At 46.0% G+C, this 15,178-nt stretch overlaps 1 protein-coding gene across 20 annotated transcripts in view; it reads right to left on the bottom strand.

Annotated features, from left to right (window-relative positions):
* Positions 1-15,178, bottom strand: part of LOC140386732 (uncharacterized) — a 387,270-nt gene that overhangs the window by 67,341 nt on the left and 304,751 nt on the right. For all 20 annotated transcript variants that reach the window (XM_072469351.1, XM_072469358.1, XM_072469363.1 and 17 more), the window contains 6 exons: positions 14,517-14,660; positions 12,427-12,462; positions 9,562-9,705; positions 7,471-7,506; positions 4,605-4,748; positions 2,513-2,548 (listed from right to left, as the gene is read on the bottom strand). In XM_072469351.1, coding sequence (XP_072325452.1) covers positions 2,513-2,548; positions 4,605-4,748; positions 7,471-7,506; positions 9,562-9,705; positions 12,427-12,462; positions 14,517-14,660 — 540 coding nt within the window. The remainder of the gene's footprint in view (positions 1-2,512; positions 2,549-4,604; positions 4,749-7,470; positions 7,507-9,561; positions 9,706-12,426; positions 12,463-14,516; positions 14,661-15,178) is intronic.

A 15,178-nucleotide genomic window follows, 5' to 3' on the forward strand; every position in this document is an offset into this window, starting at 1 on the left:
GGTTGTGCGATTTTGGAATTCTCTACCCCAGAAGGCAGTGGAAGCGGTGTCATTGAGTATTTTGAAGGCAGAGGTAGATATTACCTTGTCAAGCAAGGGGTATTTGTGATGCGCTATCAATTACCACAAAGACGAGAGTAGTGGAATAATCGAGGCTTTATTGAGCAAAGATGTTATGCCTCCTGTAGCTGGGTGGATGAAGCTCTCTGTGCTCCTGGAGTCAAAAAGGCGGGACGTCTTGTGCCCATCGATTTTCACCGTTGTCGTTGCGGTCGCGAGGTTGCGGGGCCGGGACTGGTCCAGGGTGATTGAGGCGATCTGTGGCACATGCTGGGAAGCCCAGGCTGGTCTGCGGTGGTGGAGGTAGCGGCAGTCGATGAACGGCCAGGCGAGCTTCCAGACGAGCAGGGGTCCTGAGGCGGCGTCCAAAATAGCGGCACCCACGGGCATACATGGCGGGCGGCATTAAAGATGGCGGCGCCCATGGGCCGCACGTGGCCTGCGGGGAACAAGATGGCGGCGCCCCTGGGATGCACGTGGGGGGTGGAGGAAAGCTGGGCCTAGAAACAGCGGCGACCGACCGAGCCTGGCACACAGAAACAAAGTGTCCCTCCTTTCCGCATCTGTTGCAGGTTGCGCTCCCTGCCGGATAGCGCTGCCGGGGGTGGTTGTTCTGCCTGCAAAAATAGCATTTGGGCCCACCGGGGTTGGCTGGCTGCCGCGCGGCGCAGGCTTGCGGTGAGCTGGAGTCGGTAGCTGGTGGGGCCCACGATGCCCATGAGGGTGCCATGCGGTCGGGGGTGTACGACTGGATGTTACGGGAGGCCACTGTTAACAAGTTCGCGAACTGCCTGGTTCCCGCAAGATCAAGCGTACCCCCTTACAATAGGCGTTATCGGATGTACGCAGACCTCATGCCCGTAACGAAGGCGTCTCGGATTAAAAGTTCTGCGTGCTGTTCTGCCGAAACTGCCTGGCAGTCACAGTTCCTCCCCAGGATGTGCAGGGCATGCCAGAAATCATCTAGGGACACACCGGGGAGTTGCTGTCTCGTGGACAGGAGGAGCCTGGCGTATAGTTGATTGACTGGCCGAACGTAATGTCCCTTCAGGAGCTCCATCGCTTCAGAGTAAGTGGGCGCATCCCGGTTGAGAGAAAAAATGTCAGGGCTCACCCGTGAATAAAGTTCTTGGAGCTTCTGTGCGTCCGAGGGTTCCTCAGCGGATGTTCGGAGGTAGCTTTTGAAGCAGGCTAGCCAGTGGTCAAAAGCGGGCGGAGCATTGGCTGCTTGAGGGCTCAGCTGCAGGCGATCAGGCTTGATGCGAAAATCCATCGTTTTAAAAATCCTTGCTCAATCAATTGATGCACTATCAATTACCACAAAGACGAGACTAGTGGAATAATCGAGGCTTTATTGAGCCAAGATGTTGTGCCTCCTGTAGCTGCTACCAGAATGGCTGCAGCACTGGCGAGCACACACATTTATACGCCGCCTACTGGGCGGAGCCAGCAGGCTAGGATTTACCCATGTACCTCGAGTATATGTGTCTTACTGTAATACATATAATACAGCTAGTGGTGACTACCACAATTTGGGAATGTGGAACTCGGAACACAAACAGATCAGCCATGATCTTATTGAATGGTGACGAATGGATATCGAGGGGCCAAACGGCCTACTTCTGCTCCTATGTTCATATGAGGTCAATCTGTCTGTTCATCCAGATATAAAAGATCCTATGCAAACACCAGTGCGGTATTCTGGCATCCTTGCAACATAACACTACACTGGCTTGATTTTGCACTTTTAAAGTGGTCACTACTCAGCATTAATTTTTGAAAGAATTGCGATCTTGTGATAAAGGTTCAAACTCTAATAGCTCAAGATGTTTTCTGACACGTGTTATTGGCTGTGCCAGATTCATTTGGCTGATGTGATGTTCGATCAATGCTTTCCAAAAATGAGCAACTATACGTTACTAAAATTGGAAATACTTCTCACATATAATCATTGCGACTCATAACTTTCATCCAGCACCGTAAAATCATGGCCTCCTGGAATTACAAGAGTTTCAAATGCACTTACCTGCAAATCTCTGCTGGTTGGGTTCATTAGTCGGGGGGGGGGGGGGGAGTGGGGTCTGGAGTGTTTAAAATAGGTATGCAGAAGTTATTACTAGTTTTATTTCTTTTGGAGTAACTATTTGTGTAAAACTGGCAGAACCGTCTGAAATTAACAGTTTGAATTGTTTTGTCGGATGGATCCCAGTGCAACACACAGTTAGCAGTTCTGGACAATTGCCACATACCGCCTTAGCTGGGAATTTCTGAGTGGGATTCCCCAGCACACCTTGGGGGTACTCCTCAAATCAGACCCCGGGGAGCCAGGAAATTACGGGCCTACGTTTATCAGAAAAATACCTTCTTCTTTGCCTTTATGCTACTTCTAAGATATAATAATAATTTGATAGTTAAGCAGAACAATCAATATGTCAGAATTAGGAATATTTACCTCGATATTTAGCAGCTTTAGATGCAGCAGCTCCACCTGAAACAATAGAGAATCAACTGGTAATGATGCAAAGAAGACGGGCTGTATGCAGACAATGTGATCAGAAACTTTCTGAAAATTAACAGCAACTCAGCATTCCTGAGTTATAATTTCACTGAATTTGTACAAGTTAAGAACAATTACTCAAATTGAGCAAACATTGACCTCTGAATTTCATTGGGTGTGTGACGAGCTGCTTAAAATTTGTAACAAAGAATTTCTTCAGAGGTTCTAACTATCTTTGCCAAGTTTCGTTTACTATTTATCGAACAAGATTGATTCTTGTGAAATCTCAAAATATCCCAAAAGCTGTGGATCTGCCTCAGGATACAATAGATGTTTTAAAGCATTGTTATTCTACTGCCCTGGATACTAACATGTGTGGGTTATATAGGCAGATGGAAGAGTTTCAGAGGGAAACCACGAACTCCAGGTTTCGCTGGATCCATCTTTTGTGTTTGTCAGATCGCCCCAGCTGCCACGGAAACCAGTGAGTCAGAACCAGTGATATGTCGGCACATGTGAGTCAAATACAATGGCACTGTTTTACTTTTTTCAACAATCTTTATTGTCACAAGTAGGCTTACATTAATACTGCAATGAAGTTACTGTGAAAAGCTCCTAGTCGCCACATTCCGGCGCCTGTTCGGATACACAGAGGGAGAATTCAGAATGTCCAAATTACCTAACAGCACGTCTTTGAGGACTTATGGGAGGAAACCGGAGCACCCGGATGAAAGCCACGCAGACACGGGGAGAATGTTCAGACTCTGCACAGACAGTGACCCAAGCCGGGAATCGAACCTGGGACCCTGGCGCTGTGAAGCAACAGTGCACTCCATTGCAGGAGGTTTGAATGAATGAAAATACTTTAAAAACTTAAACTTTAATACCTGCGAATTTGGTCGTTTCAAATACGTAATTGCAAAATATAAAGAGGGAAATGTCGAAACTCAGTCTTAATTGAACAAAGGATATGAAAACGCTAAACCCTCTTGGACTTGAATATATAAAAAAAATCAAGACTCCAGTAATTTACTATGGGAAGTTCTTAATTTCCTCATGGTAACTTTTAAGCTCAGGACAAAATCAAAAATCTTGGTCAATTGATTAAAACAAAAATTGAGAGGACCCAATTCATTTTTTCCAATTAAGGGCAAGGTAGCGTGGCCAATCCACCTACCCTGCACATCTTTGGGTTGTGGGGGTGAAACCTACGCAAACACGGGGAGAATGTGCAAACTCCACACGAATAGTGACCCAGAGCCGGGATCGAACCTGGGACATCAGGGCCGTGAGGCAACAGGGCTAACCCACTGCGCCACCATGCTGCCCATCTTAGCCAATTGATTGAGCATGATCAGGCTACAAACAATTGCAAATTGGGACGTTTTGATTGCAGTAAGTCAAATCAACAGATGCAAATATTTTTTACTTACGGGAGCCTCGGGGGTTGGCAAAGCTACTGGCTCGCTGAACTATAAAAAAACTTGGATTTTTTTTATGCACCCGTGTAGAATTACATAGGGTTGATAAATTCCTGAGTACCACTATACCTGATATCACCAGTTCTGTCATTTCAAGTTTGGTCTGCTTCTCATTATTCCGGGTTTTATATGTGTGCCCTTATCCATCTATGATGTTCATACAATTAATTTTAAATAAAAGAAATATCCCAGGAGTGGGATTCCCCAGCTATTCAGAACACAAACATGCCCTTTGGTCAAACGTTTCAACTGCAGCCCATCAACCTTCCCTTCCTGGTTACTCGGTGAATTTTTCTTTTGCTGTTTTTGTTAATTTCACTCTGTGCCGGGTGCCTCCATTTGCACAGAATTGGGATGAGACAGACTTATACACTTTTTAAGAAGGTGGAAGAAAAGGAGAAAAAGGAAGAATATCAACCGAAGTTGGCAAGCTGAAATACAGACACTTGAATAACAAGCTCAAAAGAGAAGTGCAATAGGCACGAGAGCAAGGGCTGAAAGAAAAAAATCAGTGTGATATACGGAGCATAATGGAGGGAAATGTATTTTCAAAGAAAGCAAATTACCCATTCCGATGCCAGGCTGGAGTCCTAATCCAGTGCCTAATCCAGCGCCAGGCTGCACCCCTAGTCCAGTGCCTAATCCAGCGCCAGGCTGCACACCTAGTCCAGTGCCTAATCCAGCGCCAGGCTGCACACCTAATCCAAGAGCTATATTGAGAAAACAAGAATTTAATAGTTGGATATAGTGAATCACTTTAAATAAAATAAAATTAGTGCAGATTTAGGATTTTTAGGCAAATTGTGGCCAACAGGGAAGTAATGTGAACTGAGAAATTCTGCTGCCTTTTGAATGCCAGACATTTATTTATTCTCCCGAACTTGACTTCCGGTGGTGGCAATGTGATGAGCAGTCGTACATGTGGTGGCTTCCGCCAGGATACCTGATTTTCAGTCCTTTTTGCCTGGTTTATTATCGGTTTCCTTGGAGGAAATTGGTGTAGTTCAATGAAATAAGATCCTCTCGTACGAATAATGTCCAGTAAATAGAACACAAGGCACAAGTTGGGCAAGGGATCGTTAAGTTGGGCAAGGGATCGTCATCAGACTCTGTCTGTCCCTCAAGCCTTAGCAGGGGGGAAATGGCGAAGACTTCTGCTATGTTGTTGGCCCCTCACTGGTCGACGGAGACGTTGGTTAGCACCTTGATCAATTAATTTAAAAAGCAGTGCCAGGCAATCGCCTAGGATCTGGAGAAGTCGATGGAGGGGTCTTAGGCCCCCAATTCAAGCGGCCATGGCCAAAATGGACTGGTGGATAGAGATACAATGGGTGACAATACAGAAGGTGGGGGTGACGCTCTCCAGCCATAGTGATCGGATTGTCTCCCTGGAGCCAGAGATGTTGGGCGGGATTCTCTAATAGTTGGGCCATGTTCCCAGGCTGGCGTGATAACCGGCACCAACCATTCCGGCGTCACCGGCCCCCGAATGTGAGGAACTCTCCCCTTTCTAGGGGGCTAGGTTAGCGCCGGAGTGATCCCCGCCAACTCCAGCAGGCGCGGAACGGCACACGGCGTTTTTTGGCCGGCGGCGGGATTCCCGCCACGCCGGTCGGGGGCCGTTGACAGCGATTTCCCCCCCCCGGCGATTCTCCGAGCCCCGATGGGCCGAGCGGCCATCCAGTTTTGGCCAGTCCCACCGGCGTGAATTACTCACCTCACGCTTGGCGGGACCTGGCAGGTGAGTCTGCGGGGGTGGCCATTGGGGCTGGGGGGCCGTGAGGGGATCCGACCCCTGGGGAGGCCCCACAATGGCCTGGCCCACGATCAGGGCCTACCGATCTGCGGGCGGGTTTGTTCCATGGGGGGACTCCTTTCCTCTGCATCGGGCCCCTGTAGGGCTCCGCCATATTGCCCGGGAGCCAGCGCGGAGAAGAGAACCGTTCGTTTTAAAAATCCTTGCTCAATCAATTGATGCACTATCAATTACCACAAAGACGAGAGTAGTGGAATAATCGAGGCTTTATTGAGCCAAGATGTTGTGCCTCCTGTAGCTGCTACCAGAATGGTTGCAGCACCGGCGAGTACACACATTTATACGCCGCCTACTGGGCGGAGCCAGCAGGCAGGGATTTACCCATGTACCTCGAGTACATGTGTCTTACCGTAATACATATAATACAGCTAGTGGTGACTACCACAATTTGGGAATGTGGAACTCGGACCACAAATAGATCAGCCATGATCTTATTGAATGGTGACGAATGGATATCGAGGGGCCAAATGGCCTACTTCTGCTCCTATGTTCATATGAGGTCAATCTGTCTGTTCATCCAGATATAAAAGATCCTATGCAAACACCAGTGAGGTATTCTGGCATCCTTGCAACATAACACTACAATGGCTTAATTTTGCACTTTTAAAGTGGTCACTACTCAGCATTAATTTTTGAAAGAATTGCGATCTTGTGATAAAGGTTCAAACTCTAATAGCTCAAGATGTTTTCTGACACGTGTTATTGGCTGTGCCAGATTCATTTGGCTGATGTGATGTTCGATCAATGCTTTCCAAAAATGAGCAACTATACGTTACTAAAATTGGAAATACTTCTCACATATAATCATTGCGACTCATAACTCTCATCCAGCACCGTAAAATCATGGCCTCCTGGAATTACAAGAGTTTCAAATGCACTTACCTGCAAATCTCTGCTGGTTGGAGCTACTTAGGCCCTGCAGCCAAAGAATCACTGAAGGCCAGAGCGTGGTGTGACCCTGGTGTACTCAGGGAGGCCAGGCCCCCTTTATCACTCAACTGACTGCTGGAAAGCAGGTTGTTTTAAAGCGCCCAGTGAAACTGACAGGTCAGGGAGAAGGTAAGCAAATGGAATTTGGCTGGTCGGGTGCCGGGGGAGGGGGGGGGGGGGCGCGAGAGGAGATTGGTGCGGTTTCAAGTCTGCTCGCGGCAAGGTTGGGGTGGGAGGAGCTGTTGGGGTTGGGGGTTGTTTTGGGAATACCCTGAGGGTTCATTAGTCGGGGGGGCGGGGGGGGGGGGAGTGGGGTCTGGAGTGTTTAAAATAGGTATGCAGAAGGTTTTACTAATTTTGTTTTTTTTGGAGTAACTATTGGTATAAAACTGGCAGAACTGTGTGAAATTAATGATTTGAATTATTTTGTCGGATGGATCCCAGTGCAAAGCAAAGTTAGCACTTCTGGACAATTGCCACAAACGCCTTATCTGGGAATTTCCGAGTGGGACTCCCCAGCACACCTTGGGGGTACTCCTCAAATCAGACCCCGGGGAGCCAGGAAATTACGGGCCTACGTTTATCAGAAAAATACCTTCTTCTTTGCCTTTATGCTACTTCTAAGATATAATAATAATTTGATAGTTAAGCAGAACAATCAATATGTCAGAATTAGGAATATTTACCTCGATATTTAGCAGCTTTAGATGCAGCAGCTCCACCTGAAATAGAGAATCAACTGGTAATGATGCAAAGAAGACGGGCTGTATGCAGACAATGTGATCAGAAACTTTCTGAAAATTAACAGCAACTCAGCATTCCTGAGTTATAATTTCACTGAATTTGTACATGATAAGAACAATTAGTCAAATTGAGCAAACATTGACCTCTGAATTTCATTGGGTGCGTGACGAGCTGCTTAAAATTTGTAACAAAGAATTTCTTAAGAGGTTCTAACTATCTTTGCCAAGTTTCTTTTACTATTTATCGAACAAGATTGATTCTTGTGAAATCTCAAAATATCCCAAAAGCTGTGGATCTGCCTCAGGATACAATAGATGTTTTAAAGCATTGTTATTCTACTGCCCTGGATACTAACTTGTGTGGGTTATATAGGCAGATGGAAGAGTTTCAGAGGGAAACCACAAACTCCAGGTTTCGCTGGATCCATCTTTTGTGTTTGTCAGATCGCCCCAGCTGCCAGGGAAACCAGTGAGTCAGAACCAGTGATATGTCGGCACATGTGACAGTCAAATACAATTACACTGTTTTACTTTTTTCAACAATCTTTATTGTCACAAGTAGGCTTACATTAATACTGCAATGAAGTTACTGTGAAAAGTTCCTAGTCACCACATTCCGGCGCCTGTTCGGGTACACAGAGGGAGAATTCAGAATGTCCAAATTACCTAACAGCACGTCTTTGGGGACTTATGGGAGCAAACCGGAGCACCCGGAGGGAACCCACGCAGACACGGGGAGAATGTTCAGACTCTGCACAGACAGTGACCCAAGCCGGGAATCGAACCTGGGACCCTGGCGCTGTGAAGCAACAGTGCACTCCATTGCAGGAGGTTTGAATGAATGAAAATACTTTAAAAACTTAAACTTTAATACCTGCGAATTTGGTCGTTTCAAATACGTAATTGCAAAATATAAAGAGGGAAATGTCGAAACTCAGTCTTAATTGAACAAAGGATACGAAAACGCTAAACCCACTTGGACTTGAATATACAAAAAAAAATCAAGACTCCAGTCATTTATTATGGGAAGTTCTTAATTTCCTCATGGTAACTTATAAGCTCAGGACAAAATCAAAAATCTTAGTCAATTGATTAAAAAAAATTTAGAGGACCCAATTCATTTTTTCCAATGAAGGGGCAATTTAGCGTGGCCAATCCACCTACCCTTCACATCTTTGGGTTGTGGGGGTGAAACCTACGCAAACACGGGGAGAATGTGCAAACTCCACACGGATAGTGACCCAGAGCCGGGATCGAACCTGGGACATCAGGGCCGTGAGGCAGCAGGGCTAACCCACTGCGCCACCATGCTGCCCATCTTAGCCAATTGATTGAACATGATCAGGCTACAAACAATTGCAAATTGGGACGTTTTGATTGCAGTAAGTCAAATCAACAGATGCAAATATTTTTCACTTACGGGAGCCTCGGGGGTTGACAAAGCTACTGGCTCGCTGAACTATAAAAAAACGTGAATTTTTTTTAATGCACTCGTGTAGAATTACATAGGGTTGATAAATTCCTGAGTACCACTATACCTGATATCACCAGTTCTGTCATTTCAAGTTTTGGTCTGCTTCTCATTATTCCGGGTTTTATATGTGTGCCCTTATCCATCTATGATGTTTATACAATTAATTTTAAATAAAAGAAATATCCCAGGAGTGGGATTCCCCAACTATTCAGAACACAAACATGCCCTTTGGTCAAACGTTTCAACTGCAGCCCATCAACCTTCCCTTCCTGGTTACTCGGTGAATCTTTCTTTTGCTGTTTCTGCTAATTTCACTCTGTGCCGGGTGCCTCCATTTGCACAGAATTGGGATGAGACAGACTTATACACTTTTTAAGAAGATGGAAGAAAGGAGAAAAAGGAAGAACATCAACCGAAGGTGGCAAGCTGAAATGCAGACACTTGAATAACAAGCTCAAAAGAGAAATGCAATAGGCACGAGAGCAAGGGCTGAAAGAAAAAAGCAGTGTGATATACGGAGCATAATGGAGGGAAATGTATTTTCAAAGAAAGCAAATTACCCATTCCGATGCCAGGCTGGAGTCCTAATCCAGTGCCTAATCCAGCACCAGGCTGCACCCCTAGTCCAGTGCCTAATCCAGCGCCAGGCTGCACACCTAGACCAGTGCCTAATCCAGCGCCAGGCTGTACACCTAATCCAAGAGCTATATTGAGAAAACAAGAATTTAATAGTTGGATATAGTGAATCACTTTAAATAAAATAAAATTAGTGCAGATTTAGGATTTTTAGGCAAATTGTGGCCAACAGGGAAGTAATGTGAACTGAGAAATTCTGCTGCCTTTTTAATGCCAGACATTTATTTATTCTCCCGAACTTGACTTCCGGTGGTGGCAATGTGATGAGCAGTCGCACATGTGGTGGCTTCCGCCAGGATACCTGATTTTCAGTCCTTTTTGCTGGTTTATTATCGGTTTCCTTGGAGGAAATTGGTGTAGTTCTCAATGAAATAAGATCCTCTCGTACGAATAATGTCCAGTAAATATAACACAAGGCACAAGTTGGGCAAGGGATCGTCATCAGACTCCGTCTGTCCCTCAAGCCTTAGCAGGGGGGAAATGGCGAACCCTTCTGCTATGTTGTTGGCCCCTCACTGGTCGACGGAGACGTTGGTTAGCACCTTGATCAATTAATTTAAAAAGCAGTGCCAGGCAATCGCCGAGGATCTGGAGAAGTCGATGGAGGGGTCTTAGGCCCCCAATTCAAGCGGCCATGGCCAAAATGGACTGGTGGATAGAGATACAATGGGTGACAATACAGAAGGTGGGGGTGACGCTCTCCAGCCATAGTGATCGGATTGTCTCCCTGGAGCCAGAGATGTTGGGCGGGATTCTCTAATAATTGGGCCATGTTCCCAGGCTGGCGTGATAACCGGCACCAACCACTCCGGCGTCACCGGCACCCGAAAGTGAGGAATTCTCCCCTTTCTGGGGGGCTAGGTTAGCGTCGGAGTGATCCCCGCCAACTCCTGCAGGCGCGGAACGGCACACGGCGTTTCTTGGGCGGCGGCGGGATTCCCGCCACGCCGGTCGGGGGTGGTTGACAGCGATTTTCCCCCCCCCGGCGATTCTCCGAGCCCCGATGGGCCGAGCGGCCATCCAGTTTTGGCCAGTTCCACCGGCGTGAATTACTCACCTCACGCTTGGCGGGACCTGGCAGGTGAGTCTGCGGGGGTGGCCATTGGGCCTGGGGGGCCGTGAGGGGATCCGACCCCCGGGGAGGCCCCTCAATGGCCTGGCCCGCGGTCAGGGCCTACCGATCTGCGGGCGGGTTTGTTCCATGGGGGGACTTCTTTCCTCTGCATCGGGCCCCTGTAGGGCTCCGCCATATTGCCCGGGAGCCAGCGCGGAGAAGAGAACCGTTCGTTTTAAAAATCCTTGCTCAATCAATTGATGCACTATCAATTACCACAAAGACGAGAGTAGTGGAATAATCAAGGCTTTATTGAGCCAAGATGTTGTGCCTCCTGTAGCTGCTACCAGATTGGCTGCAGCACCGGCGAGCGCACGCATTTATATGCCGCCTACTGGGCGGAGCCAGCAGGCAGGAATTTACCCATGTACCTCGAGTATATGTGTCTTACCGTAATACATATAATACAGCTAGTGGTGACTACCACAATTTGGGAATGTGGAACTCGGAACATAAACAGATCAGCCATGATCTTATTGAATGGTGATGAATGGATATCGAGGGGCCAAGTGGCCTACTTCTGCTCCTATGTTCATATGAGGTCAATCTGTCTGTTCATCCAGATATAAAAGATCCTATGCAAACACCAGTGAGGTATTCTGGCATCCTTGCAACATAACACTACAATGGCTTGATTTTGCACTTTTAAAGTGGTCACTACTCAGCATTAATTTTTGAAAGAATTGCGAACTTCTGATAAAGGTTCAAACTCTAATAGCTCAAGATGTTTTCTGACACATGTTATTGGCTGTGCCAGATTCATTTGGCTGATGTGATGTTCGATCAATGCTTTCCAAAAATGAGCAACTATACGTTACTAAAATTGGAAATACTTCTCACATATAATCATTGGGACTCATAACTTTCATCCAGCACCGTAAAATCATGGCCTCCTGGAATTACAAGAGTTTCAAATGCACTAACCTGCAAATCTCTGCTGGTTGGAGCTACTTAGGCCCTGCAGCCAAAGAATCTCCGAAGGCCAGAGCGTGGTGTGACCCTGGTGTACTCAGGGAGGCCAGGCCCCCTTTATCACTCAACTGACTGCTGGAAAGCAGGTTGTTTTAAAGCGGCCAGTGAAACTGACAGGTCAGGGAGAAGGTAAGCAAATGGAATTTGGCTGGTCGGGTGCCAGGGGAGGGAGGGGGGGGGGGGGGGGCGAGAGGAGATTGGTGCGGTTTCAAGTCTGCTCGCGGCAAGGTTGGGGTGGGAGGAGCTGTTGGAGTTGGGGGTTGTTTTGGGAATACCCTGAGGGTTCATTAGTCGGGGGGCGGGGGGGGGGGGGGGGGGTGGTGGAGTGGGGTCTGGAGTGTTTAAAATAGGTATGCAGAAGGTTTTACTTATTTTGTTTTTTTTGGAGTAACTATTGGTATAAAACTGGCAGAACTGTGTGAAATTAATGATTTGAATTATTTTGTCGGATGGATCCCAGTGCAAAGCAAAGTTAGCACTTCTGGACAATTGCCACATACCGCCTTAGCTGGGAATTTCCGAGTGGGACTCCCCAGCACACCTTGGGGGTACTCCTCAAATCAGACCCCGGGGGGCCAGGAAATTACGGGCCTACGTTTATCAGAAAAATAACTTCTTCTTTGCCTTTATGCTACTTCTAAGATATAATAATAATTTGATAGTTAAGCAGAACAATCAATATGTCAGAATTAGGAATATTTACCTCGATATTTAGCAGCTTTAGATGCAGCAGCTCCACCTGAAATAGAGAATCAACTGGTAATGATGCAAAGAAGACGGGCTGTCCGCAGACTATGTGATCAGCAACATTCTGAAAATTAACAGCAACTCAGCATTCCTGAGTTATAATTTCACTGAATTTGTACATGTTAAGAACAATTACTCAAATTGAGCAAACATTGACCTCTGAATTTCATTGGGTGCGTGACGAGCTGCTTAAAATTTGTAACAAAGAATTTCTTAAGAGGTTCTAACTATCTTTGCCAAGTTTCTTTTACTATTTATCGAACAAGATTGATACTTGTGAAATCTCAAAATATCCCAAAAACTGTGGATCTGCCTCAGGATACAATAGATGTTTCAAAGCATTGTTATTCTACTGCCCTGGATACTAACATGTGTGGGTTACATAGGCAGATGGAAGAGTTTCAGAGGGAAACCACGAACTCCAGGTTTCGCTGGATCCATCTTTTGTGTTTGTCAGATCGCCCCAGCTGCCAGGGAAACCAGTGAGTCAGAACCAGTGATATGTCGGCACATGTGAGTCAAATACGATGGCACTGTTTTACTTTTTTCAATAATCTTTATTGTCACAAGTAGGCTTACATTAATACTGCAATGAAGTTACTGTGAAAAGCTCCTAGTCGCCACATTCCGGCGCTTGTTCGGGTACATAGAGGGAGAATTCAGAATGTCCAAATTACCTAACAGCACGTCTTTGGGGACTTATGGGAGGAAACCGGAGCACCCGGAGGAAACCCACGCAGACACAGGGAGAATGTTCAGACTCTGCACAGACAGTGACCCAAGCCGGGAATCGAACCTGGGACCCTGGCGCTCTGAAGCAACAGTGCACTCCATTGCAGGAGGTTTGAATGAATGAAAATACTTTAAAAACCTAAACTTTAATACCTGCGAATTTGGTAGATTCAAATCCGTAATTGCAAAATATAAAGAGGGAAATGTCGAAACTCAGTCTTAATTGAACAAAGGATATGAAAACGCTAAACCCACTTGTACTTGAATATACAAAAAAAAATCAAGACTCCAGTAATTTATTATGGGAAGTTCTTAATTTCCTCATGGTAACTTTTAAGCTCAGGACAAAATCAAAAATCTTGGTCAATTGATTAAAAAAAAAATTTAGAGGACCCAATTCATTTTTTCCAAGTAAGGGGCAATTTATCATGGCCAATCCACCTACACTGCACATCTTTGGGCTGTGGGGGTGAAACCTACGCAAACACGGGGAGAATGTGCAAACTCCACACGGATAGTGACCCAGAGCCGGGATCGAACCTGGGACATCAGGGCCGTGAGGCAACAGGGCTAACCCACTGCGCTACCATGCTGCCCATCTTAGCCAATTGATTGAGCATGATCAGGCTACAAACAATTGCAAATTGGGACGTTTTGATTGCAGTAAGTCAAATCAACAGATGCAAATATTTTTCACTTACGGAAGCCTCGCGGGTTGGCAAAACTACTGGCTCGCTGAACTATAAAAAAACTTGGATTTTTTTTTAATGCACTCGTGTAGAATTACATAGGGTTGATACATTCCTGAGTACCACTATACCTGATATCACCAGTTCTGTCATTTCAAGTTTTGGTCTGCTTCTCATTATTCCGGGTTTTATATGTGTGCCCTTATCCATCTATGATGTTCATACAATTAATTTTAAATAAAAGAAATATCCCAGGAGTGGGATTCCCCAGCTATTCAGAACACAAACATGCCCTTTGGTCAAACGTTTCAACTGCAGCCCATCCACCTTCCCTTCCTGGTTACTCGGTGAATTTTTCTTTTTGTTTTTGTTAATTTCACTCTGTGCCGGGTGCCTCCATTTGCACAGAATTGGGATGAGACAGACTTATACACTTTTTAAGAAGATGGAAGAAAGGAGAAAAAGGAAGAATATCAACCGAAGAAGGCAAGCTGAAATACAGACACTTGAATAACAAGCTCAAAAGAGAAATGCAATAGGCACGAGAGCAAGGGCTGAAAGAAAAAAGCAGTGTGATATACGGAGCATAATGGAGGGAAATGTATTTTCAAAGAAAGCAAATTACCCATTCCGATGCCAGGCTGGAGTCCTAATCCAGTGCCTAATCCAGCACCAGGCTGCACCCCTAGTCCAGTGCCTAATCCAGCGCCAGGCTGCACACCTAGACCAGTGCCTAATCCAGCGCCAGGCTGCACACCTAATCCAAGAGCTATATTGAGAAAACAAGAATTTAATAGTTGGATATAGTGAATCACTTTAAATAAAATAAAATTAGTGCAGATTTAGGATTTGTAGGCAAATTGTGGCCAACAGGGAAGTAATGTGAACTGAGAAATTCTGCTGCCTTTTTAATGCCAGACATTTATTTATTCTCCCGAACTTGACTTCCGGTGGTGGCAATGTGATGAGCAGTCGCACATGTGGTGGCTTCCGCCAGGATACCTGATTTTCAGTCCTTTTTGCCTGGTTTATTATCGGTTTCCTTGGAGGAAATTGGTGTAGTTCAATGAAATAAGATCCTCTCGTACGAATAATGTCCAGTAAATATAACACAAGGCACAAGTTGCGCAAGGGATCGTCATCAGACTCCGTCTGTCCCTCAAGCCTTAGCAGGGGGGAAATGGCGAAGACTTCTGCTATGTTGTTGGCCCCTCACTGGTCGACGGAGACGTTGGTTAGCACCTTGATCAATTAATTTAAAAAGCAGTGCCAGGCAATCGCCGAGGA

This window comes from Scyliorhinus torazame, chromosome 12, assembly GCF_047496885.1.
Source record: "Scyliorhinus torazame isolate Kashiwa2021f chromosome 12, sScyTor2.1, whole genome shotgun sequence".
NCBI lineage: Eukaryota > Metazoa > Chordata > Chondrichthyes > Carcharhiniformes > Scyliorhinidae > Scyliorhinus > Scyliorhinus torazame.